This window comes from Meles meles, chromosome 17 (assembly GCF_922984935.1).
Source record: "Meles meles chromosome 17, mMelMel3.1 paternal haplotype, whole genome shotgun sequence".
In the NCBI taxonomy this organism is placed as follows: Eukaryota; Metazoa; Chordata; class Mammalia; order Carnivora; family Mustelidae; genus Meles; species Meles meles.
This window is the reverse complement of record NC_060082.1, coordinates 28,877,539-28,904,418: the sequence shown is the minus strand read 5'-3', so window position 1 is coordinate 28,904,418 and position 26,880 is coordinate 28,877,539. Positions and strand designations below refer to the sequence as shown.

General features: G+C 49.6%; 1 protein-coding gene across 10 annotated transcripts in view; it reads left to right on the top strand.

The window, feature by feature from the left end:
* The window catches only part of NAV1 (neuron navigator 1), a 252,915-nt gene that overhangs the window by 167,296 nt on the left and 58,739 nt on the right, over positions 1–26,880 (top strand). The window contains exon 1 of one of the 10 annotated variants that reach the window (XM_045982388.1): positions 6,819–6,981. The exons of the other annotated variants lie outside the window; for them this stretch is intronic. Within the exon in view, the coding sequence (XP_045838344.1) occupies positions 6,929–6,981 (53 nt within the window). The 5' untranslated portion in view covers positions 6,819–6,928. Of the gene's footprint in view, positions 1–6,818; positions 6,982–26,880 lie in introns of those variants that run through there. 10 annotated transcript variants of the gene reach the window in all.

Below are 26,880 nucleotides of genomic sequence, written 5' to 3'. Positions count from 1 at the left end.
GCCTGGGGGCATGACTCAAGCAGGGCGAGCCATTCTCGCCAGCCTGCCCTTCCCGCTCCCCTTGTCCAGCTCGTATTAAAAGGGGTCTGTCCCGTGCTCTGTCCCTTCTTTCTGGGGGTGGGGGTGGCATCTGCAGCCTGGAAGACAGGGACACATCTCCAACGTTGATCCTGCCTCTTTCCCTGACTGCCCACTCTCTTCCAGCTCCTTTCCTGGCCCGCTTCTCCTTGGTCCCCTTTCTCAGTGTCTCAGCCATCCTTCACTTCAGTGTCTGGTTTCCATCTTGGCTCCTGTGGGTTTGATGACAAGGGGCCATTCAGGAGTGACACTGTCTACATGTATCCGGCCATGTGGCCAGGCTCATGGCTGGGCTCGAGTGGTAGGACTTCTAGCGGTAGGGACTTCTGGGGCTGCTGACATTCTGCCGAGTGTTAATAGAAGAGGAGGGACAGAGCTTATCATCTGCCTGTCGCCATCCCTTCCTGAGCCAGCTGCCCCATGCCCTTGCTGGAGTGAACTTTCCACAGACGATCCCTGTTTTCTGGAGGTAGCTGGAGCAAAAAGCTCCTTGTGTGAGGCTCCAGCGAAGAGATCCTGCCCTTCCCAGCTCTGAGTAGGTGCCCCTGACATGTGGGAGGCAGTGGCTGTATGGTCTCTTATGTCTCTGCTGGTCCCCGTGGTGAGTTTTCTGTTCTTTGGAGGCAGGTTGGCAGTGTTGATAGAACATTCTAGAGTCCAGATGACCTGGGCTTCTCATGTTTGCCACTCACCACCTGCATGACCTTGAATAAGTTACTTAGCTTCTTCATGCTTTATCTCATTGTCTGAAAGGTGATAATACCCACTTGGTGATATTTATTCATACATTTAATAAATATCAGTAGAGCACCTACTGTATAAGACATTAGGGGATACAGCAAGAGGACAAAAATAGACACTGTTCTTGAACTCATGTTCAAAAAAGAGAGGACAAACAAATAAATACCTAGTAGATTATGTGGCACTGTGTGCCATGAGGAAAATAAAGTAGGGTAAGGGGCAGAGAGTGACAGGGAGGGGGCTGTTTGAGCTCTGCTGGTCAGGGAAAGCTTCTCTGGCGCACTATGCACAGAAGAGCATGTGCAAAGGCCCTGAGGCAAGGATGGGCATGTGTTCAAGGAACTGCAAGGAGGTCAATGTGGCTGATGCACCATAAACAAGGGAGAGAGTAATCAAAAAATGAGATCAGGAGGCAGCCAGGGGCCAGGTAATAAAGAGTCTTACACATCAGGGTGAGGACTTTAGCTTTTCTTCTAGCCAAACCAGGAAGGTTTCAGGGAGAAGAATGGTGAGGTCTGCCATGTTTGGTGAAGGGTCTGCCCGGCTACTATGAGGAGCATGGCCACAGGGAAACCAGGGAGAACCTAGAAGCCTGGAAAGGAAAGTACTATAATAATGTAGGCAAGAGAAAGTGACGGCTCAGACCAGGGTGGGAGGGGGTGGCTGGGGACATGGCCAGCAGAACTTTGAGGATAAAAGGGATGACACATTTACAGTGTCTTCTCAAATCATATGAGATTTTATTCCTATTTCTCTCCAGAGATTAGAGCTCCACCTCGGTAATGGAGAACCTGGGGCAGTGGGCGCTGTGGTTGTTCTGAAGTCATATGGATACATGCGCATACACACACACACACATGCACGCATCCGCCCAGGGAGGCTGGCTGAGGGTCCACTGGGTCCTGCTGGACCTGTCCCCCATACCCCATCGTCCTCTCTGTCCTGTGCTCTCAGAAGCACACAGAGCCTCTGAGGTTTGGGCTGATGGCAGGAGGATATTTAGCAGGACTGCTGCAACAGTAGCTCACTCTGTGAGATCTGGTGGGGGGTGCTTCCTCTCTGCTGCCTGTCTCAGCTGTGGGGTGGTGAGAAAGGCAGATCTCCTCAGAGGTCGTGTAAATATTTGCGGAACAGTAACACAGCTGGGCGCAGGACCCTCTCCTCTGGCTGGCTCGTTTGCCGCTCCAGAGAATTCTCAGCTGGGATCAGTGCTGGACTTTGGGACACTCTGCTGTGCGTCTAGTGACTCCCGTGCCCCCGATCCAAACTCTCTCCCACCTACCCTCAGAACCTTTCCATCTGAGCCTCAGGCTGGCCCTGGGGAGGCAGTTGGTAAGAAGGGGGAGCATTGACCACTAGAAAGAACACTGCACTGGGAACCAGGAAGCCCAGGTGCTGTGGGAGGACCTCGAGGAAGTCACTTGCCCTTTCTGAGCCCTGGATTTGAACCAGAGGAGCTGTACATAATTTTTCGACTCTGACATTCTGGATTATGTGACCAGGTGAAGCGGATCTGTTCTAGGCTAGCTCACATATCCTCCAGGAGGGGCCTGGAAGTTGGTGAGGGAAGGTCCAGCCTTAGTAGGTCAAGAGCAGAGAGAAGCTCGTCAGGAGCTCTTGAAAACTCAGGCCTCCCTGAGAAGACAAGAAATCCACTGGATAAAATTCCATTTCTAATAGAGAATGATCCCTAGCCTGGGACTAATGTCATCATGGCTTTCCTACCTGGGGCCAGTAGGCCACTCTCTTAACCTTTGATGCTCCAAAGCAAGTATACTAACACCTGCCTCGGGCTAGAGCATTCGGTTGTTTGGAAATAAAATCAGAATTGTGAAAGTGTTACCACTGAGGCTGGGAATGATTTTTATAGGTGGTTCTGTCGAGGTGCTGACAGATGGTTTCTCCAGGAGTCACCAGGGTCCTTCGGGGATCTGGGAGTAGGTTCAAAATGCTGGAGTTAGAGGAGCGGGCAGGTCATTCTCCATGGAGAGCACAGGGATCCCACCTCATTGTGGCCACAGGGTTAACTCACCAGGGTCCTCCCCCAAGTCCTTTCCCCTGTCCCTACATTCTGGTTTAATTCTTCCTCGTTCCTATCACCCCTCCCTGGACATGGTAAAATGCTCTTTGTTCTGCCTCTGCCAGGATGCTGCCAGTGCAGCCTGGCCAGGACATGGAGGGGTCTCAGGGCTCAGCTTGCCCCCATAGACCCCAAGGGAGCTTCTCTGACTGGCCCAGACTTCTCGAGGGGCAGGGCCTTTTCCAGCAAAGGAAGTAAATAGCTTCATTGTTGATGGGGATTCGGGGAAGTGAAGGTAGGTCAAGGGACAGAGTGGTGGATGCTTACTCTGAGACCCTAGTCTTCTCAAGGGCCTCACTTCCGGGGCTCACCAGAGAATCCGGTGTGTAGTCAGGCCCAACAGGGGACTGGAACCCAGAAACCTCCAGGCACGGGACACTAGAACTTGGACCACAGGGACCTTCCTGGCAAGTCTTTCTCTTTATTGTGCCTCACCCTCACCAACCCCATTAACCTTTGAGATTATGGGTAAGGCCACAACCGGAGCCTCCCCCTAACTGTCTCTTCCTGTTGGAGTTGGAACATTGGTCTGGAGGACCTTGGGCCTGAGCCAGGGTGATTCCGGAGATCCTTTGAGGTCTGAGTGGAGGGGGTGGAGGAGTTATGGGGAGGATATCACCCCTCTCAGGAATCTGGGGAAAAGACCTCACGTGCATTAACCTGGACTCTGCCTTCTGCTTTAAACGTTTCCGAGCCTTTCCATGCCTCAGTTTCCCCCTTGTAAAAAGCCACTCTGATGGCGCTGGCACGGGAGACCAATGAGATCATGGCTGCCAAGGGCTCTTTGAAGAGAAGCCAGAGTTGCACAGGGAAGGCCTATCTAAGATAGAAGGTCCTTTTTCCTCTTTCCCTCCTTGGCTGGGTTTTCATTCTGGAAAAGTGCCTGACTCCCAGCTCCCTATCAGCAGGTGTCTCCCCCCTCCACCACATGCCTCAGCTGTTCCCTCACTCCTTCTGCCCCAGGCTACAACTGTGCAGCCTGGGACCTGGAAAGAAGAGCTCAGAGTCACCCCCTGCATGCCCCCCCCCATTGTAGTCAAGGCAACGAGGCCACCACACACGCACCCCCCTAGCTCTGCCACACCCCCTTGATGGGCAGGGTCAGGGCCTCTTCAAGCTCCTGAGCGGGGTCTGCTGACAGGGGAGGTTGTGTTTTACTGTCTTCACAGAAGCCCCCAGACAGCACTTCTCTTCAGTGATGCTGTCCAATTACCCAAAGTGCTTTGACCTGTTGGCTGAAAATAGCAGGTGCTAATTTGCATGCTATTTCTTAAAGTCTCTGGGCCCCTGCTCCTTCCCCTATAAAAGCCCCTGGAACCGCCCCCAAGCAGAAGGGTAAGTCGAACCCACCTTACAACCCTACAACCCACCTTCCTCATCCACAAGGAAAGAGGAACATGTAGAGGGAAACCTCAGTTCCTACTGGGTTCTAGCAGTTCAAGAATCAGACCCCAGGAGGAGGGGGTTTAGAGATCCTCTAGCCCAGAATGCCCTTGGGTGGGAGTAGGAGGACAAGGACAAAACTCAGGAGCTGAGAGCTCCTCTTCGGTACCCAGCTGCTGGCTTCGCCTGCTCCCTATCCCTAGTCCCTGCTGTTGGTGGGGGTTGGGGGTTGGGGGGTGCAGTGCAGGTAGAGGGGGAGGGCCGGAGGGAGGATGGGCAGGCTGCCTTGCGTGAAGAAGAGGGATAGGGCCAAGGGCTCTGCAAGGCTGTGAAGGAATGTTCTGGGAGAGCTCAGTCCCTGCTCCAAAGATGCCTGCCCCTCCAGATAAAGCCACTGTGCCTCACCTCTGTTGGTCTCCCCTCCCTCCAGGCTCTGCCCAGAAAGCCGCAAAGGAGGAAACCTTATGGAAAATGCACAGCTAGATCTGGGGGAAAACATCCCCTGCTGGTGACATTCCTCTGGCTCAGACAAAGTCATTTTACTCAGGATGCTGGCTGAGGCTAAAGAGAATCCCTTATGGTGCGTGTCACCATAAGCTGTTCCCCAGATGACCCAGGCCAGGCCCAACACAGCTGCACAGGCAGACTCTCCTGAGAAAACTGATTACGCTCACCCTCCAGTTGGGGTGGTGGTGAGGATGGCCTGGCTGTGGACGTGACCAGGACAGAAGAACCAGGATAGGGTTTGATCTGGGGCCCCGAGATGGGTGAAAACGCTGGAGAAAACCACCTGCCTTGCTCTGATTCCCCTCAAAGGTGGTCTGCTTGGGATTTGGTGCACCTTCCCTAAGTCCTACCACCCAAACCTCCCAGCATAGAGTAAAGGGAATAAAAATCAACTCCCCCGCCCCATGTTGGGGGGAGAGACTGAGGGATTGGTGCTGAGATCACTGCAGCTCTTTACTCCCCTTTGATCTCCAAGCATATTTGGAAAACTTGATCACAGTTTTTTCTGCAACCTCAGAAGCAGACCCTTCTCCAACTCAGAGTGCTGGGGGAATCCAGAGACAGAATTCCCTCTGTAGGGTTTCCCGCCCTCTGAGAACAGTAGTTCACCCCTCTAGAGGTGCAGCCCCAGGTCAGTGGCCCTGGGCAATCAGAGGACCAGAGCCAGATGGGCTTTTAGGGAGAAGGGCCATCCCTAGCACTCAAAGCATGGCCAGACCACCTTAAAGGCTGGAGAGCAGGAAGGAGCTCAGGAGTGTGACTCTCCTGTGCTTTAACTTTTGCAAAAACCGGCCCAGAAAGCTCAGGGTGCTGAGGTGACAGGCCTAGGAGAACCCATAGGGTCTCTGTGTGCAGCTGGATCACCCCTAAGCTTCCCAGCACCAGCAGCACACCGACCTCTTAGGTCTGTACTGGGGGCGGGGGGTGCATTTTAAAAAGATCATGCAGTTGATTTCATTGCTTCAAGAAATGGCAGATATCATCTGTCCGTTTCTAAAACATGGTCTCCCCGGTTTGCCCAGATCACACTGAGATGGGGACCCAACCTTACACAGGCAGCCCCCTCCAGGGGCAAGGAGAGCACCCCGGGGAAGCAGTGAGGAGGGCATCTGTGCAGCTCTGGCTCTCTGCGGGGGGAGAGTTAGGAGCTCAGGAAGACCCTGAGGGAGCTCAGTGGGAGTGGGTGCTGCTGCTGGATTCTACTTCCTACTTTACAACTGAAATCCTCCCTCTTTGAGATCGATTTCTTCTTAGTCAGCTGAAAAATGCCTCCTGGATGAAAGTACAGATCCTTGCAAGGTGTGAACGATTCCTCTCCCTGGCAGTCTTCCCCCAACGAGCACACCTTTCACCATATCTATTTCCCTAAACTGGAAAAACGTTAGCCCTCCACCCCCGCCCCCCAGGTTTCCGCCACTGCTGGAGGGCATACCTTCCTAGTCTCCCCGCCCCACCCCAGGTCTCTGAGCCAGGCCCTGGTAATTTGTGCCCGTGGTCTGACCTTCCTCCCCCACCACGCTGCTCTTCCTTTTAGGTGATGTACCGATCCCCTGCTCTTATGCTGACTAATTTTTAGAGCCCGGACGGGGGCCGGGAGGGGGGCTGGAAAGAAGCCCTGCCCGGGGAAGGTTCAGCCCAGGCCTCCCCGACCCGTGCCCACCGGTACACACCGGTTCGTTCCCTGGCTCGCTGCCCACACCCCCTTCTGCCTCTGTAGCGCGAGTAAGGGCGCCCGAGGGACCGCAGCTGGCAGCCTGGGGGTTAACTCCCGAGCAGCCCAGGTGGAGGTCGAGGCCCCCAGCCCGCTTCTGCACCTCCCGGGCTTCGGAGGCCACCGGAAGGCTGAGGCTGCGGTGGCTCTTTGTCTACCTGCTCTGGGCGTTAAAGAGCCCGCTCGCAGCCTGCATCTCCGGGGCTCGGGACAGAAGTCAGCGGCGGCGAAATGGGGCTCTGTCGCTTTAAGTACAGCTGGAGCGGTAAGTGCGAGCCCGGGCGGTGGGGAGAAAAGGGAGCGGAGGGCCGGCGAGCACTCGGTGTCTGGCCCTCCGCGTGGCCCGGGCTCAGACCTCTTCGCCTGTCCGCGGTGCCGGGGAGAGCGCTGGGTGCCTACCCGGCGAATGGCCGTCTGAGCCGGGGAAGATGCTTCATCTGCCCCTGCCCAGGTCGGGAAGGACGGTGAATTTCCCCCGCAGGTAAGCGCCCGGCTGCCGCAGTGCTGGGGTCGGGGTTGGGAGCTCCCCAACCCCAACCCCAACCCCAGCCCTGGCCCCTGGCTACACTACTGCCGCAGCAGTGGGTGTGGGGTCTGCAAGAAGGAGGGTCTTGGCGGCCCTGCTTCTCTGATAGAGGGAGGGAGGAGTGCGGGCGCCGCCAGAGTCCTCTGGCTCCCTGCTCCCGGTGCCCGATCCTTGGGCTTGTTGGCGTTGGGAGTTGGAGGTGGGTGTGTGGAAGGGTCTGGGGAAGGAAGCGGGAAGGCAAGGCAAGGAGCTTGGGCTCCCCAGGGACCGGGACAAAGCTGAGACAATGGCACAACTTGATTTGAACTTGGATGGTTGCTGCTGCAGTGTATGGGGGGGGGGGGGGTGTTGAGGTTCTTAGGGACCTAGAGAGTGGAAGGCGAGAGGCCTTCAGCGGGATGGTCTCCCTGACCCAGAAGCTCTGGGGTGTAAGGAGATAGAGGGGTGAGACCTAAGGTGGGGAGGTGGGGGTGAATATGTGACTCCACAGCGGGTTGGATTCCTCTAAGAGTGAAGCCTGGTACTCGACTCTGGGAAGGGATGAGCAGCAGAGGAATCTGGGAGATGCATGGTTGGGGACCACAGACCCTGGTGAGGGGGGCCGTGCATAGAGGCTCCCCACTAAGGGGAAGTGAGTGTGAGCACAGCCAGACAGAGATCCTTAGAGCTGACTTGGAAACTGTACTTCCAAGAGAGGATTAGGAAATTCCAACAGCCAGAGAAAGAGAGCTGATGCTTTCTGGTTTTTCTGGGAGCTTCCTACCCCAATATACACACTCCCTCCCCTCAGCCTCCCTTTGACTTGGCTGGCTGAAGGAAGTTGGAGGTTAGGCCAGATGCCTGATGCTGACACCACCCCCACCCCCAAACCTCCTCAGGGCTTTCAACCCCAAGAGCCCAGCCTTGCACCCTGGTACATCGCTTCCCCATGGTTCCTTGGGGAGAGCCCCAAGTACATGCAGGCCTGGGGTAATAGCAACAGAACCAGGCAAGCCCTGACAAGGGAGAGGCCTCTGCAGCCCTGGGTGCCCTTGGAAGCCAAAGTCCTGCTGGCCCCCAGCTTCTTGTCCCCCACCACAGTGGGACAGTCTGCAGCCCCTCTGGGATGGGACTTGGGACCCTCGGACTGACTTTGCTAAGATGACTGGTGGGATATATCTTTAAGAGGAACCAGTTTTGAACAAAGAATCAATCTACGTAGGGACCTCTGGGGATTCTTTTTTTTCTGGTGAGATCCTGGGGGTGAGTCCTGAGTCTCTGGGCCCTGGGAAGGTAGAAGGAAGGGGCTGTCCCTGACCTTGTTCTCCACTTCCATCACTGCCACCCCAGTTCAGAACCTACTTGAGATCCACAGGGAGTGCCCACGCAGGATTATAATGGTCACTGAACCCAAATTTGCTCTGGTTCTACACTTGTTCTTTGCCTCCCTCACCACTGAAGATGTGAAAATCCTTTAGTTGGTTCCTTTTCCTGAGCCCATCACTCCTTCCTTCCTGCACACGGCTTTTTCTAGGTTATGCTGTCATTTCTTCTGAATGGCTCATCGCCCTGCCCCCTTGCACTGCTCCACCCCTTCCCACCCCACCCTGGGAACCCTAGGCTTTGTAGACAGTGAGCTTAGTGCCTATCCTGAGGCTATAGTTGGCTGAGTACTCACCTAGCTCCTTACCAGAAACAGACTTCTGGGCAGGTGTGCCAGGGTGGGGAGCTGTCTGCCACAGCCCAGGGAGCGGAGCAGGTCCCATTACACACACTCAGCCCGCCTGTCTGCTAGGGTGGGTGGGGCAAGGTTGGGCTGCAGTTGCCTTTCCACCCAAGCCCAAGACTTTCAGGCAAGGAGGGAGGGGATTTTATCAAGTGGAGGTCAGTCCTCAAATCACCAGCATTCAAATGTAAAATTTAACTACGGTAGCTGCCATCCACAGAGCGAGAGCTTAACCCAAGCCTTTGCCCTGGAGACAGCTCAAAACCTTCCCTGTAAGTGATACTTGATTAGGGCCAACAGGGATCAAAGAGATGCTTGCCCTTCAGGTGCACGTTCCCCTTAAGCTCCAAAGGAGGCAGCACGGAAAGAATGTGAAGTATCGGGGTGAATGGCTTAATTGGCTCACAATATCTCTGTACCCAGGTGTTGATGAGATGAGCTGTGATGAGCCACTGGCCACTCCACTCGCCTCGGAGCAGATGCCTGGCATTACTGTATCTATCATGACAGGCTGTCTCCATGAGCGCCGTTCTTGCCCATCTCTCCTGGAGACCCCTCTCTTTCCTGTTCCAGAAATCGATCCCGTTCAACATTCCTAGATTTCCTCCTAGAAGGGGCCCTTAGCTAAAGCCTGGGGACCAGTGGGAACAAGATCCGCTCACAGCACTTGCCTCACTCAACCCACAGAGACCCCCTGGGGCATGGGACTTCAGCTTGGCGCAAACCCAGTCTCTGCGAGAAGACAGAATGCCGAGGGACAGCAGAGCCAACGAGCTGCTTCTTGTTAGCGGGTTTTATGGGGCTAGGCACACACGATGCAGGCAAACCACATTTGCCGGCTTAACCTCTTCCTGCAAAGCCCCTGCGCTCTGCTTGAGAGGCAGGGAGGAGAGAGTTACCAAGCGGCAAGCGTTATAAGAAGGAGGACTTAATGTGCTGTGTCCAGCATCTGAGCCAATCACTTTCCCCCATCACAGGATGCTCTAAAACACGATCTGTGTTCAGCGCTTAATCAACATTCCCTTCTTGCAGCCCTACAGCAAACTGTACGAGGTGTAGTTTATCATCATCCCATTTCACAGATGGAGAAACTGAGGCACAGGGAGGTTAAGTAATCACATCCAAGATCGCTGTGGTGGGATTTGTTCTCACCCCTAGATCTGTCTGACTCTGAGGCCAACCTCTGAAGCGCTTGTCTAAGGAGCTCATTCTCACTGACACTGATCCAAGCCCAGGGACTACCAGATGCTGCAGATGCACAAGTTGAAGGTGTTCGAGGCTTCCACGAGGTCTGCAGTCGGCAGGGAGTCGAGTGGGAGCGAGGTGGGAAGAGCATTGGACTTGGGGAGTCCGCGGACCTGATTCGGGACTAGGCCTCCATCACAGTTAGCCTTATGACCTTACAGAGGTTGCGTAGCCTCCAGCCTCCATTTCCTTCTCCATAAAATGGGTCCGATTCCTGACCCGTCTACCCGCCGGGACGTAGTCGTGACCGGGAGCTGATGGGAAGAGCAACGTGCTTCAACACTGGAGCACCTAGAAGGGATATTTATTAGTTGAGGTCCCGTGCAGGCAGTAGAGGTCCCTCCCAGATTCTTCAAGTTTGCTTTTTCCCTTCATTTCTTTCCCTTCCGTTTTGCTAGGACCCTCATGAGGGTGCCAGTCGGAATAATAGACTAATAACTTCTGGCTGCGAAGGTATTTTTGATTTTTTTCTCTAAGTTTCAATTACTCATCTTCAGATTTCTATTCAGCCAAATTCTATGCTAACTAGGATGCCATATTTATATATCCTATTTTAATGTCTTTTTACATAAAAATCACCCCTTCAAAAAATGTCATCATTTAAAAAAATACACAAAACAACGCCTTATTTTGTCAGCCTCTACTATGTGATACTTTGTGCTAGCCATTATGCTGGGTGCTGGAGACACTGAGCTGACCCTTTACAGAGCTAACGTTTATTCATTTATTCAACGAACCTGTAGCAAGCCCCGGGCAGAGCCCAAGCCCAGTGCTGGGAACCGGGAGGCCAGTAGTGATCAGTAAGACAGACATAAAAGTGTCTGCCCTCAGGAAGCTTATCATCTTTCAGGGAAAACAGATAAATAAAAGTCAGTGAGCGCATACCTGTGTTATTGGAGGGGGAATAATGCAGGAGAATGCAGACTGATGGAGGAAACAGGGTACCCATCCCTGTGATGCCAGATGGAATGTGTAGGAAGCAGAAGTGAGCGGGGAGGGGCCGTAGTTGGAGAGGTTAGGGAGGACTTCCCAGGAAGATGGCATTTCCATTGGGCGTGAGAGCAAAAATGTGCATTTTCCAGTGGAACCGGAGCTCATTTGAGGAGAAAGGGAGTTTTCTTTAGTTGAGAAATCGTATGTCATCTTCCAGTTTCATTGCTCAGACCCACCATCACTGTGGTTTGTTGATCACCGACACCCCTTGTCTAAGACAACCCTGAAACATAGCTGGCTCAAAGCGTCACTGCTCGGCACCATCCGGAATCCTGTCGGGAAGCCTTTGATAACACAGCGTGCTTCTTCCCTCCAGAGCCTGGTCTCAGTTTGGTCTCAGGCGAAGTTCATGGCCAGAATGATGGCGGCCTGCCCTTGCCTTTACCACGAAAGCAGAGTCCACTGCTACCCGTGGGCAGAACGTGTAGGATACGAGGATTCATCCTCATCCTCCCTTTCTTGGGATGCTTCAGGAATTTCCTAGAAATACTAAATTCTTGGACATTATTAGACATTTAAATCTTAGGAACCCTCTCTGCCGTGAAGACTCTGACAGGTCATTGGCGGAAAGAATATCAAAGCCCCTGCCTACGTGCTTGTGTACCCACGCACAACGCCCCGGCCCCTGTCCTCTTTCCACAGTCGAGAGTCTTGATGTCACCCGTGGACTTACAGAGGGAATGGCACATACGAGTTTCCCTCATAAACTGGTCTTCCGAGTTCATGTACGGCTACAGGGGGCATCTGAGTCGTGGGTGGCTCATTCCAAAGAGGAGAGCAGAGGGAAGTTGGGTACCTACCTGCTTGCGGGGAGCTGAGCTGGGGGCTTTGTTTTTTCCCTTGTCTATCCCAGCAACTGGGAAGAGCCGTTGGTGATACGGCCATTTTTGGGGCTATGAGCACACATTCAGGGAGGGAGCATGCCTGTCCCAAAGTCACAGCCAGTACGTGGTAGAGCAGAAATGCAAACACAGCTCTGGCTCGCTCTGCAGCCCCTTCTGCCATGGACTTAATGTGAGTTTGAGGAGCTCAGCGCTTTCTGCAACCTTGAGAACGCCTAGGCTGCCTTCTGAGATGGTCATTTTGTACAAATAGAGAGCTGTTAATGAGGTTCTTCAACCTCCAGGGAAGCTGCTTTCCAGCTTACAGTTTTCCCCATATTCATTTGTTACATGGTGGTATTTTTGTCTAATCATGAGTTCCTAGGGGCCAGGGACCCTTCGTCAAGTGGTGTCTATGTGGAATTTAATGACAGCACATAGCTAACAGGATTCTATCGTAAGAGCTTAATATAACAGTCCAGACTTACGTATACCACTGTTAGCCTGGGCAACATCACACTTCGAGCTCTTTAGATTGGCTCAAATCCTATCTCCTGAAATAGAACAGCTACAGAAAATAGAAGCCAATCAGCCATCCGCCAGTGAGGATTTATTAATCACCTGCTGTGTGCCAAGAATTGTGCTCCTCCCTACAAAGAGAGAAAAGGACAACTTATTTCAGTCCCCATGATGGTATGATTAATCTGTCACAGAGCTGAATGTTGATTTCTGACACGGGGCATAATTGGAGCTGGAAACAGAGAGCAAGCAAGTCAAAAATAAGAAGATTTATAACCAGGTCAAGGAGCACTGCATTAAGAGCACAGTGAGTGTGGCAGGCATGAAAAGTTCAAGTGTAGACTGCAGGGAAATCTGGAGAGGGTACTCAGGAAGGAGGAAGGTTTTCAGGTACAGAAGGAGAGAGGGAGAGGGCCAAGATGAATTCTCTTTTTTTTTTTTTTTTTTTTTTTTTTTTTTTTTTTTTTTTAAAGATTTTATTTATTTATTTGACAGAGAGAGAGATCACAAGTAGGCAGAGAGGCAGACAGAGAGAGAGGAGGAAGCAGGCTTCCTGCAGAGCAGAGAGCCCGATGTGGGGCTCGATCCCAGGACCCTGAGATCATGACCTGAGCCGAATGCAGCGGCTTAATCCACTGAGCCACCCAGGCGCCCCCAAGATGAATTCTCTTGAAGAGAATTTATGAGGCCATGGATCAACGGGTAGTATGTCGGAAAACTGGAACAGAAGGCACGTCCCGCTCCGTCATCTTTGATGTCCGGCTCGCCCCTCATTCTTTTGGCAGTTGTCTGGTGCGTGCACGCATGCTCAGAGAGGGGGGGAGAGAGAGAATGTGTGTGTGTGCACGCACATGCATGAAAGTGTTGTTGCTCAGGCTTGGGACATTTTCCCTCGGATTATTTTCGATTCTTCTATAGGATCATCCTCGACTACCAGGTTTTGGTCCTGATGATCTCCCAAATGTGTGATTTTAAAAATAGGTTTTCAAACAGTTCTAAACAGAGCTAGTATTTCTGCCAGTGAGTGGAATTATGGCTCCAAGGCCCTCAGGGAAAATAAATACTTGGGAAATTATTCTTGGGTGTCAGGGTTTCTGGAATTTGACCCCCCAGATGCGGTGGCTGAGATAACAGCAGTGTTCCGTGGCACACATCCGAGACCTTGTTCCTTCATTCCGTCTGACACGCAGTTGGGAAGCAGCACTTCTTTGGTTAATCAGATCCCTGGAAATGGATGCCTCTTGTCTGAAGAGAGCTCCCTAGTGAGATCCTTGTTTACGTTGGGGTGGATTTCCATGTTCTGGAAATGTGTGCCATTTCTTCCAATGTTTTCCTGTTAGGTATGTGTTCAGTTCCCATAATTTATACCGTTTCTCCCCATTTAGCTCTCATAAATTCTCGCCGAACGTCCTTGTAATTTCCAGGCCTGGATTTGCAACCCAGATTTCCATACCTGTTGCTACTGAGGGCTTATTCTTAGAGCCTTCTTACAGAACTCAGAGCTCCCCACAGCAATTTCACAGGAGTGGGTCCTCTAATATATGGGGTTCATGTTTAACAACCCTGCAGATGCCTTTTAGGCCAGCGCTGAGCTAATCCTGGGGAGGACTTACGAATCACCTTTTTTCCTGAAAAGGCAGCTCTCTGAATAAGGAAAATCCGTAGAGACCACTATTCTCCATGCTTATAATACATTTTAGAATTACCTTCGAAATCTGATGAGCAGTATGTTAACTTATTAATTTTCTTCTCTTGTCCCTGTTCAATTAACAGGGTCCTCCTCCCCCGACTCTTATAAATTAAGTGTGAAGGGGGAGGTATGTGGAATAACACCAAAGTTCTCCTGTGGTTTATAGAAATCGTTTTCATCTCCTAGAGATGAACCTCATATTCATTATTGGTTAAGTGTTTGTTTTTCTTCTGGAGTCCCCGTATGGAAGCCTCTGGCAAAGCCGGCGGTGCAGAGGGTCGGCATGTATGGGGTGTTTAGGAAGGGAGTCAGGTCAAGGCTGCTCCACTTAATTTCCTTCAGTGGGGAGCTTCCACCAACCACGCTGGCCTCCAACCCCTTAGGGGAAAAAGGGCCACTCCAGGTCCCAGGTCCCAGAAGCTAACCATGCCTCCTGCAGGAGGGAGGAAGTCACTGCTTACTCCTGCAAAGCCTGGTTCAGGAGCTTTCCTGCTATCTGAGAAACGAACTCTTGAAATTGGCACAGAGCTGTTCATTGTGAAAGCAGCTTGGATCACCAGCACGTCCAAAGCCCTCGGAAAAAGTCTTGCTGCGCCGGGGAGGCACTGCCACCTATAGGAGACCCCCTAAGAAGTCAGGATTCCTGGGTTTGGTTCTGGGTTTCACATCACCATCTGCTCTGGCAAGCCTCTTAGTCACTCCTTGTCTGTCTTGTAAGTTGAACTGAGACGCTCTCTAACCCAGAATGAGTCTACCAGTAAAATAATGCCATCCAAGTAAAATAATGCCGATCATTTGATGGGAGCCCAAGGATTCAGAAATAACCTGAATTTTTTTATTTCAGTCCACTTCCTTATCTTCCCCCCCCCACCACCCCCACCCCCAGTCTTCACCCTTGATGAAGAAATCCAGAGGAGGATCGAGGAGGAATATATTGAGAAGCAGGAAAGTTCCGAAGCGGAGGTGTAATAGTGTCTTCCGCCTTGTGAATTTCACCCTCGTCTTGCTGCAGGGCTTCCAGGCATCCCATAGAGCAGAGCCCTCTCCCGGGACTTGCTCTCCATGCCCTCCACACACCCAACATTCCTTCTGCTCTTGGCTGTGCCTGAACCCCTTCTGCTCCCACCAGTCGGGCTGAACACTTACCAAGAGCTGTTTGTTCCCAAACCTGTTTACGCCAGTTGACATTGTTTCCCTTGATCATGACATAAGCTGATGAAATATGAGTGTAAGAAAAAATCCTTTCTATAAAAACTACATTACTGGAGACTTGGGGGAGCTTGAAAAGGCAAGTTGTCAGTAGTGTAGGACTTGAAAGGTCCTAGGGGGAGATTATAAAAGTCTAGAAGGGTTTTGCTCTCAGATTGCTCCGCGTCGTGAAAACCTTAAAGAAACTACACTGGATATAATAATGCACTGTGGGTGTAGGGGTGCAGAGAGGAGGTGGAAAAGCCGAAGTGTGGGGCGGGGGGGGGGATCCCTGCTGGTTCTAGGACTTTGAATCTCATAGGTTGACTGGCGCCTGTCTCTGATTCTCTGTAACAAGGACTTGACATGAAATGAGTGCCCTAAGGAAGGTGTGGAAGGGCCTTCTCGGGAAGCCTTTAGACATAGAAAAACCACCATCTGCCTGGATGACTTGTATGGACACGGTAACGGGGGAGGAAGGAGCTGAGACAAAACCGCTAACAGCTGGAGGGGACCTGGGTGGGGCAGGGCAAGTGGACCCTGAGCAGCTGCCGCCCTTTCAGCCAGAGTAGCTCTGTTTTTACCTGTTTTATACACTGGGGATTTCGGGTGAAAATGTTCATAGAGAGGGTTCCTCTTAAAAAGGGGCTTGCAAACTATTCGATTAGGTCATTGTTGTGTCTCTCTTTCTCCAAATCTATATGAGACCAAACTGTGCTCTCCCCAGGAGAGACTAGAGGACAGGGTTGTGTTTGTTTGTTTGTTTTTAAGGATTTTATTTATTTATGTGTCAGAGAGAGAGAGAGCACAGGGAGGCAGAGGAAGAAGCAGACTTCCAGCTAAGCAAGGGGCCCCATGTGGGACTCGATCCCAAGACCCTGGGATCATGACCCAAGTGGAAGGCAGATGCCTAACCGACTGAGCCGCCCAGAGTTTTATGCCCAAGGTGTATCTTATATTCATTCATTGTTGACGCCTTTGGAGCGGTAATGGATGAATTTTGTATTTACTCTAAGTTAACACTTAGTTGATGCCCAGAAGGCTGGCACCTACGAGGGGTTCCCTGTTAAGGCTTCGGGGCCCCCTGTTAGGGCTTCGTTCTTCCAAATGTGAGAAAGTCTGGAGGGTGAGACCGAACTGCAGGGACCCGTTTTCCAAGCTGAGAAGCAGCCCTGGATCCATCCTGCCTCAGAACAAAATGGAAGAAAGGACAGGATGTTTTTGTTCCTGTCTGTTGCCTGAAGGCACCTTTCCCAGAAACAAAACCCTGTTTGATTTTGATTAACTTTCTCTTCTTTTCATTTCGGTCTTCCTTCTTCTGACTTCTTTAAGGATTATGCCAAAGCCCCAGACCGATCATAAAGCCTCAGAGCAGAGATTTCAACTCAGTTGCCCAAGAAAAGCACGTGAATCCCCAGAGCAGTTTTCTAGCCCGTCATTTCCCGTGTTCCCCAAATTGTTATTTTTTTTCCTATGATATGTATCTTTAGATCACAAAAACTTCTCTCCCTCTCGACCCGGGGAGGTGATGTGGCAGGAGGCATTTTGAGGAAAGCAGAAGTAAAGGACACGTGAGAGATGTCAGTGGGGGAAAAGGTTCATGCGCTAAGTGTGGGCTTTGTACCCAGGCCGCACTGGAGTGTGTATTTAATGCCACAGGAAAGACGTGAAGCACCCGGAAGTCTCCTACCGACTTTGACACTGACTTGTTCACAACCCAGGGGCAAAATTTCCAGCCTCAGTTTCTCCTTCTTGGAGAAGCACACACTGCACAGTGAGCGGGAGACCGTTGGGAGGGGATGGAACGTTGTCGGAGTGGGATGTGGCTCGGGGAGCATTTGCTGCAGAAATGTAACCATCCAGGCTTGCAGGGTGTTGAAAGCATCACCAGTTACAAAAAAATGGCCAGATATTTATGCTTGTGAAGCACTCCAGACACTTCAATACCCGATTCTATGAAAACCAGGTAGGACATCTGCCTTACAGAAATGTTTGGTATATCTGGCATTTGCAGGTGAGGGTTTGGGAAGTTTAAATCTCTTCAGTTCCCTGTTATTTTTTCCTCCATGTATCCTTCATCCTCCAGTGGGCAGAGTGTCATGCCTGGGGCATAGAACGAACGGCTTTTTACCTTGCCTGAACACCTGCGTGTCGTTTTGTTTCTCTGGAATGAGATCTTTCCTTCATCCACTTACTGGTGAAGAATTAAGATTCCTCTTTCTTTTCATTCTTTTTGTTCAAGGCTTTGTGCTAGGTGAGAGATGTGCTTAGTTTCACATGCATGGAAGACTTGCCTGCGAAAAGGAAGGTCTTTCACAACGCATTAGCTGGGGTTTCTCTGTGATGCTGACCTCTGACCCCTAGGCACAATGTGGTATTCAGCTGTCCTGTTCTCTGAAGTGAAAAACCTTCAGAGCTCTCAACAAAGATATTTCACCGAGAGTAAGCAGGCCGTGAACCCAATGACTTAAGATAAGAAGGCGGGTTAATTTTGAGATAAAGATGAAGGCAAGAGGGCTGCGAAAATGACAGTGCCCACTGAAGCTGATGAGTGGTCCTCCCCCTCCCCCCGTGGTGGGGGGGTGGGGCGACACCTCAACCTTTCTTAAGACTTAGATTAAAGCGACAAGGAAACTTTCCATTCAATGGGACTTTTATAATGCTGGGATTTCTTTGGACAAACCTGTCCAGTGTTCCTTGGTAGAATTCATCAAAGAAGAATAGAGCATCTTAGTAGGGGGAGGAAGCTGTTCAGAATGCAGGGACCAAGGGGGCCTCTTGGGAACACTGCTTTTGGAATCCTTAACAAGTACTCTCATTCTAAGGGCCTCAAGGCTATAAGCATTCATGGGCTGGTTGGCAGGAAAGAAAACTTCACAAGTAACACGGGGGCCCAGTCATTACCTTAGACAAAGTGCTGAGAAGGTAACAGATTACACCATTGCCCCTCTACCCTCCCCCTGTGCCCCACTGTTCTCTAGAAACGTCAGGAAAAACTGAGACTCAGGAACAAGCCTTGGGTGTTTAATTGTAAGGTTGGTCGAGGGGCGGGAGACAGAGAGGCGAGGTAGGGGAAAGTCATGGTGTGGTTTACACACACAAAAAATCGCTTCCAAGGACTGTGTTCGGAATTCTTGTCTGCCATTTGAGCGAGGACATCCAGATGTCCGTGGTGTGAGGAAACAGTTCTTTCCCGGCGTCTACCTCACCGCGGTAACTTGCAGATTTTTTTCCCCCATGAAGCTTTATTTTTGGAGACCGCTGTAATTTACATGTTGGGACCTATTATTAACAGTTAGTTTTGTGCTGTTGTTGGAAATCTTTACATTAGGAAAGAATGTATGGGTTGCTTTGGGGGGTGGGGAGGAGAGGCTCTGATTAAAGGTTACCTTGTATAGTATCTCAGATCTGTCTGGGATCTGAGAATCGATTGGGAACCCACATTGCCCCCAAGCAAAGAAAGTTCTCTTGGTCAACTATAACTGTCTTCCCAAGTGAAGAGCTTTCACTTAATCTAAGAAGTGGCTATTTGGGGGGAGGAGGGGTGTGGAAGATAATGTAAATACTTTTTTTTTTTTTAACGTAAATGCTTTTTTTATGTTGTTTCTTTGGGCACCACTGTGGTGTAAGGACTGCAGTCCGTTCTAGAAGACAGAATTGATGAGCCCCTGTAGGAGCTACGTAGCATAGCTCATAAATGGGAAAAGCAGAAGCAATTGTGCTATATTTAAATTTCAGCCCATAATTGGGTAATCGGAGAAAACCTCTATTTTATTAAATTCTACCATCCAGTGTTTGACCGGAAAACTTGGTGACCTCATGTTCGGCGACTGTCTGGGATTGGAGAGTGGTTAAAGTTAGTGTAAGAAGGTAGCTCTTAAACGTTTTTGTTAAAGAGATTGAGGTAACCTTTTAGCGCTTCTCCAATGATTCCTTCAGAATGACAGTGCTCAACTCAGATGCTGTGCATTTGGCATTGGGCAGGATAGGCTCAGTGTTTTCCACAGAAATGACCAGGCTTCGGGTTTCCAGAGAGCTCTCTTTATGAGAAGTCAAACAATTTTACACATAAGCAACTTCACAGCCAGTTCTCCTTCCTTCTTGCATTTTTAAGCTGTTCTGGGCAAACTCTACATAGGAGGCTTTTCCAGAAATAGATTGGGGGCTACATAAAGTGTCGGCCTCTGGTGGATAATTGTATGGGATGATTGTTGTTAACCTAAAGATGGAGTAAATAAGATCCTGGTGTAACCTTCCCAACCATAAGAACCCACTCTGAAGCTTTTACATACACTCTTTGCCAAAACTAGGTATATTACCAGTTAGATGGCGATGAAAGTCCAAGGAAGGGGAAAGGGAACCTGGGAACTCCCAAAAGAATAAAATTGCTTTGAAGAAAACCTTTAGTAATGGTTGTTTTCCCATCTAGCCTTCTTTCCTACCATGGACCCTGGCAGGATTCTCACCCATATCCTTAAAAACATTTTAATATAACCCCTTGATTTGTTCCTTCTACATGGTTTTTATTGAGACTCTACTCTGTGCCAGACCCCATCATTCAGCCCCTCTCACCCTGTAGAGGAAGACGATTTGCTGTCATCTATGCTAGGGACAAATCTCCCAGGAAAATGGGTAGAATGAGAACTCTGGTCAGTCAAGGACCACTTATAATGAAAGACCAACATTTAAAGGGTTAGCAGAGGAAGAGTCTGGATAAGGGGGTACAAGAAGAGAGTGCTGCTGTTGAGGCAGACAAAGGGTAGAATTTCAAGGAGTGACTAACATTGGTATATACTACTGAGAGGCAGGAAAAGTAAGACTAAAAAGTCTTTTTTTTTTTTTAAAGATTTATTTATTTATTTGACAGAGAGAGAGAAATCGCAAGTAGAGAGGCAGGCAGAGGGAGAGGGAGAGGGAGAAGCAGGCTTCTCGCCGGGTGGGGAGCCCAATGTGGGGCTCGATCCCAAGACCCTGGGATCATGACCCAAGCCGAAGGTAGAGGCTCAACCCACTGAGCCACCCAGGCTCCCCTAAGAGGATTGGATTTAGCAACGTAGAGAGCCCTGGTATCCCTGATGGGAGAGATCTTAGTGAAGCAGCGGAGATGCGGTGCAGGTGCCATTGAGTGGAGGAGGAAGCGTCAGGTAAGGCGGGGACAATGAGCGTAGGTAGGACAGTGGTAGCCTGCAAATGCACGTTCTCCCCGTGTGGCACCTCAGCCAGCAAGCACCGGGATCAAACCCGAGAGAACCCTCTCCTGCTGGATCTGCTTTTACCTTTTCAATCCTATTACCTGTGCTAGAATTTGTTGTGTTACTTGGACCGCAGGATACAATTTTTTTTTTGTCCTGTTACATCCGCTTCCAGCGTTGATGCTGATTCTCTGACAGCAGCTGGGCATCCTGCGGTCCGTCAGGATTCTGACGATGTCTGCCTGGGGAGAGCGTCAGATCCCACAGGCGGAGGGCTCAGTTTTGAGATACTGCCCCCCACCCACCTCGGATGCCAGTTGCAAGTCCAGGCAGGCGTTCACCAGCCTTCTGACCTCCTGGCTATCAACCCGGACTTCCCTCCCGAAAACCTTCCTTGGCTTGGATTAATGGGCTAAAGTAGGTCACAGAATCCAGAAAAACATTTACTTGCTTGAGTACCAGTTTAGTATAAAAGGGTGCAACTAGGGAACAGCCAGATGGAAGAGACACATAGGACAAGGTATGAGGGAAGGAGCGAGGAGCTTCTCTGCTCTCTGAGTGGGCTGCCCCAGCATCTCGCTGTGTTTGTCAACCCTGGACGCTCTCCAAACACGGTCCTTTTGGGGTTTTTATGGAGGCTTCATCATGTAGACCTGGTTGATTAAATCATCGACCTTTGCCAACTGGTTCAGCCTACAGGGACTGGAAGTTCCAGCCCTCTAATCATGTGGTTGGTTCCCCTGGCCACCAGCCATCATCCTTAGCTGGTGTCCAAAAGTCATCACATTGACATAAGTAAAGACACCTGTATTGCTTTCAGCACTTAAGAAATTCCTAGGATTTGGGGAGCTCTGTGCCAGAAACAGGGACAAAAACCAAATATTTATTTCTTACTATGCATCATACTAAGTTCATACTAACATCATGAACTTGACCCCTGTTTTAGATGGGGAAATAATTCATTTTATTCAACGTGTAGAGTTGGCTCTCAAAATTAGCAATACAACCTTTATGAATAGTATTTCATACAGTGTCATTTTACCAAAGGGTTGAAGAAACTAGTTTCAGGGATAATGCGAACAAAATGCAATCAGGAACAGAGGAATAACATTAGGTGCTTAAAGATAAAACTTTTGAAAAACTAATGCCTTTAGACATCGGTAATAAGAATTCAAAGTAAAGGGCGCCCTGGTGGCTCAGTGGGTTAAGCCTCTGCCTTTGGCTGAGGTCATGATCTCAGGGTCCTGGGATCGAGTCCCGCATCAGGCTCTCTGCTCGGCAGGGAGCCTGCTTCCTCCTCTCTGTCTCTCTCTGCCTGCCTCTCTGCCTACTTGTGATCTCTCTCTGTCAAATAAATAAATAAAAATCTTATTTAAAAAAAAGAATTCAAGGTAAAGACAACTGTAACTTAGTACCTTGCTTACATATTGCCTAGTTGCCTTTTTTGTTGTTGTTGTTAAATTTGACAGACAGGTAGAACACAAGCAGGCAGAGAGGCAGGCAGAGGGAGAGGGAGAAACATGCTCTCCGCTGAGCAGGGAACCCAACATGGGTCTGGATCCCAGGACCCCGGGACCACGATCCGAGCCAAAGGCAGCCACCTAACCAGCTGAGCCACCCAGGTGTCCCTCTTCGTTATTTTTAAGGGACAGTAATGATTGGCTCTCAGTTGTGGTTTCCATGATGAAATGCAGGCTCAGCAATTATTTGAATTCTTTGATTTTCTTCAGAGGCTGTAACACAAGAGTCATGGTGGTGCGTGTGGTGAGATTTAGCAACTAATGTACTAGACCTGTGGGTTCCTCTGTGTGGGGGAAGTACCTGAAAGGTGAAATCATTAAAGGGAGCTCACTCCTGATGCCTGAAATGGAGAAGAATCTTCTAGAAGGAAAGTTTCAGGGGGTTTTGTTTGTTTTTTAATTGTAAAGGGTAGGCAGAGGAGGTCCACCATGAAAAAGTAGCCTCAGAAGACGTAAACGTTGACTCTCAGGGTTAAGATGTTCCAAGGAACAGACTGAAAATAAAGGGGAAAATGTGCAAATATGGGTTTACTGCAGAGCTTGCATGAAGGTATTTAAGTCTTCAGCTTTCATGTGTTTTTACAGAGTTTAATGAAATTAAAGCACTATAATCACATTTTTCGGGCATTTAAAAATCCTAGTTCTCCAAACACCCCATACTTCCTCATTTATTCTGAAACCAAACCATTTTATCAGGTCTTCCTATTATTTCCTCTCTTCAAGGTGCCCCACACAGGGCCCAAGACATATCTCAAGAGCCTCTACGTTTGATAACGGAACATTTGACCTCCCTGGTCAGTGAGGTCCTGGGTGGCTGCCAAGCAGGGCCGACTTTCTAAAACATTGATTCGTGATGCCTCAGAATCCCCACTTCTTCTGCTTCATTTTTCAGTCAGTAGTTTGGTTCACCTGACTGAATATATAGAAACTCTCTGCATTTTCATCCTGAAGAAAAATTCTTTCTTCAGACACAATAGGTTTCTCTTCCAACACATTCAGTTTTTTTGGTTTTGTTTTTGTTTTAATACTTAATCCTTCTCCAGGGAGTTGAAAAAAGGTGTGGAACTAATGAAAAACTGGTTCCTTTTTTTTTTCTTGTCTACTTTGACGATCTTTTTTTTTTTAATTGTATTTATTTGTTCAACAGAGAAAGAGAGAGATCACAAGTAGGCAGAGAAGCAGGCAGAGAGAGAAAGAGAGGGAAACAGGCTCCCTGCTGTGCAGAGAGCCCGATGTGGGGCTTGATCCCAGGACCCTGAGATCACGACCTGAGCCAAAGGCATTGGCTTTAACCCACTGAGCCACCCAGGCGCCCTACTTTGACGATCTTTGTGCTTAATCAGTAAATGATTCTTGCTTGACCCCTAAAGGTTTCCTTCTGTAGTTACAATTATAGTCGTAGGTGTAGCATAAAAGGATGTTAAAGTGAGCTCCCCATAAAATCACCACTGTTACACTGACCAACGCAACACTGTTAGTTCTTAACCACCAGGATGTCATAGGCAAAAAAGTAATTCCCATTATCTCCGTCTTCAACAACCTGCCCTTTGGGCTTGACTTCCGTGTCATTCAGTCCATTGAACACCTGAAAAAGCAGTTCCTCCTCAAGATCTCTAAAGGGGAAGAGTTTTTAGACATTTCTTTCAGTTTCTAGATTTGATCCTCTGTCTTGGGGTAGACACTACACAACACTGGCTCATAGTATAGACTCCATCTTTAATGCTTAATCAAATGATGTTCTCCAAAGTCAGCTGACCCAAGACATCTGCTATTAACCTAGGAAACACTGAACTCATTTTCACCCAGCAGAGTATGAGAGAGGAACATGCCCTCTTGAACCTGAAGATGTTCAGAGCTTGCAGGTCTGTGGTTTTGACAAGCTGTTCTGCATAAGAAAGGGGTCGCTAAATGCCCTCATACTCATGTCTAGCCTGGGCCCTACTCCACTGCTATCTCCTTTCTCTTCTTTAAAGATTTTCTTTTCAGGGGCGCCTGGGTGGCTCAGTGGGTTAAAGCCTCTGCCTTTGGCTCAGATCATGATCCCGGGGTCCTGGGATCAAGCCCCGCATCGGGCTCTCTGCTCTGTGGGGAGCCTGTTTCCTCCTCTCTCTCTGTCTGCCTCTCTGCCTACTTTTGATCTCTGTTTGTCAAATAAATAAATAAAATCCTTAAAAAAAAAAAAAAAAGATTTTCTTTTCAGATAAGCTCTACACACAACATAGGGCTAAAACACCAAACCCCCAGGTCAAGAGTCCCACATTCCACCAACAGAGCCAGCCAGGCTCCCACCCCCATTGGTGTCTACTTTTTAGCACAGACCAACCTACCTAAACAGGGCCACTCTCCAAGTAAGCCTCTGGACTTCCCATCAGCATCTAAGATGAGTACCTGAAGGAAAGCAACCATGAGGGTCACAGACCTCAGCACCAAGAAGAGTCATTTGCAGTCACAGGATATTGATAGACAAGGGGAGAGGGAGCCGGTGGGGAGGATTTCCTTTGCTGGAGTGGGAGCAGGGGCCACTCAGTTGATGCTGTTGACCCCAAAGCCTAAGCTGTGAGGGGCCATGGCATTGACAACTTCAGCTCTGAAGACTGGCCCATGCCCCAGATGAAAGACAAAGCCATCTGAAGAGGGAGCATCATAGTACACTTAGGCAGCCTAGCCATGATGTGTGAGGGTGCAAGAGGAGTTCTCAGGCTGACACAGCCAATTCCGTGATCCTTTAGAAGGTCCTAGGCTGCACCATGTATAGGGCACCCCCTGCGGCTCCCCCACCACCACCACCCTGGACCACAGGGTGCCCTCTTAGATCCAAAAGACCCCATAGAGCATCCCATTTGGGAGGCCCCTCCAACATTTCCCCCTTCCTCACTATGATTCCTACCCATGGGTTACAAAGACTTTCTTTGCAAAACAGCGTCCAGAAGATTGAACTTCATCTTCAAGGGCCAGGTAGAGTCCTCGCTGGGTTTTTCTAGATGTTGGGATGGGGTGGTCCAAAAAGAGCTCCTGACCCACCAAATGCTAAGTCATTTATCATTTGCCGCTGGCTTTTCCTCCCATTCTGCTGCCACCTCAACCACGATCTGTCTTTAGCTGTTCTTTTGCAGCCTCGTGGTGTTGCAATTTTATTTGGTGGTGCCCATTTTAAAGAAGTTTGCCTTTGCAATCTGTAGGAATCAGCTTGGGCAAATATGAAAGGTTTCTGTCAAGTTAGACCATCTTACGTTCCTCTTTTTCTAAAGCCCCCCTTTTAGTGAACCAGGAGCCTGTCACTCCTTGAGGCAGATTCTGTTTTGGGTTGCAGGCTTTGGAGACCCAACCCATTTCTTTTTCACCCTTCTCAGTCCCCACCTTCATTAACTGCTGAGATGTGGCATAGCAGACACAGATGAAACGTGACCGGAGACCACCTTTTTGTGAAACTGCCCCTCGAGAGGCATCAGTGATCCTCGCCCTCCTGTGCAACGCCATTTGGAAAGCTGCCAAGGAATGCACTGCAGAAGTAATGCCAAAGGGTTCCCTCGTGAGCTGAGTAAATGCCTAATTTAGTTTTGCTATTCTGTGACCACCCCGAACTTTAGTTATCTCTCTCATGATGGGAGTATTTATAGCATACGTAGCAGGTAAAAACAGTCTTCAGGGATGCCTGGGTGGCTCAGTCAGTTAAGCGGCCGCCTTCAGCTCAGGTCATGGTCCCAGGGTCCTGGGATAGAATCCCGAGATGGGTTCCTTGCTCAGCACCTGCTTCCCCCTCTGCCTCTGACTGCACTCCCCCTGCTTTGCTTGTGCTCTCTCTGACAAATTAATGAAATCGTAAAAAGAAAAAAAAAAAAAAAAAAGAGCCTTTAGAGTCACAGATCCTGATATTAAACTGGCTCTGTTTCTTCACTTGCTGTGGGACCCTGGGCATGTAACTATACCTGTCTTAAGTTTTAGCTCTCCTAGAGGTCAGATGGAAATAATGTCTAACTCAGGGTTAATTGGAAGAGTAAATGACAATTAAATGCCAGCAAAGTACTTGGTATACATATTTAAGTAGTGGGCACACAGTGGCTATTGTTTTCCTAATGATTTGGTAATAGTCACAAGAAACCTAAGATTAGAGTATGTGCATGGATCTGCACAAATCTGGCATCTCCACTAAACAGTAATACAGAATGCGTGCCCTTCCGACACGAGCAGGTGCCATAGGATCAGTATATAATGCAGCATATTAAAGATGTCTTTTTAAGCAACACTGTTTCAGGGGCATCTAGGTGGCTCAGTCCGTTAAGCATCTGGCTCTCCATCTCAGCTCAGGTCTTGATCTCAGGGTTGTGAGTTCAAGACCCACACTGGGTTCCATGTTGAGTGTAGAGCCTACCGAAAAACAAAAACAAAAGAAAGAAACATTGTTTGGATTTCCATAGTGCATTGGGTCGTGGAAGAGTGGAGACAGTCCTTTGATTTGATGCAAGCTTATGGACAGGTGACAAAGAAATGAACGAGCTAGAGAGCTTTGCTGATTCCACAGACTAGAGACCATCCTCTGGGTATCAGTATTTCTGAAATTGGAGGGTATGATGGAAAGACCGTCATTAGTTTAATTTGGTTGCCCTCTCAGATTCCTAAATTAGTTGTCTTCCAGACAGCCATGCGTCTTTAGTAAAACTTCACACTTTCCTCTGCTTAAGCACAGGGCATTGCTGCACATTTGTCCAGCAACACAGAAGCAACGTTGGTGACGTTTGACTGGGTGGGTCTAGGGAATAGCTAATGTCGAGTCAGATCCCACACCGACTCCATGAACAGCAGCTCTTCCCATGGCAGGCCCAGAGGCTTACATGGGTGGCTTGGCTACCACGGAAATCTTTATCATTCACTGTACACAGACTAAGAAATGGTCACTTACGAAGAGTGCCCTTAGGTTCTCGTACCTTCTCATGGCTATTTCTCAGGAAATACTGATCCCACGGCACCCATGGTGGTACTGGAT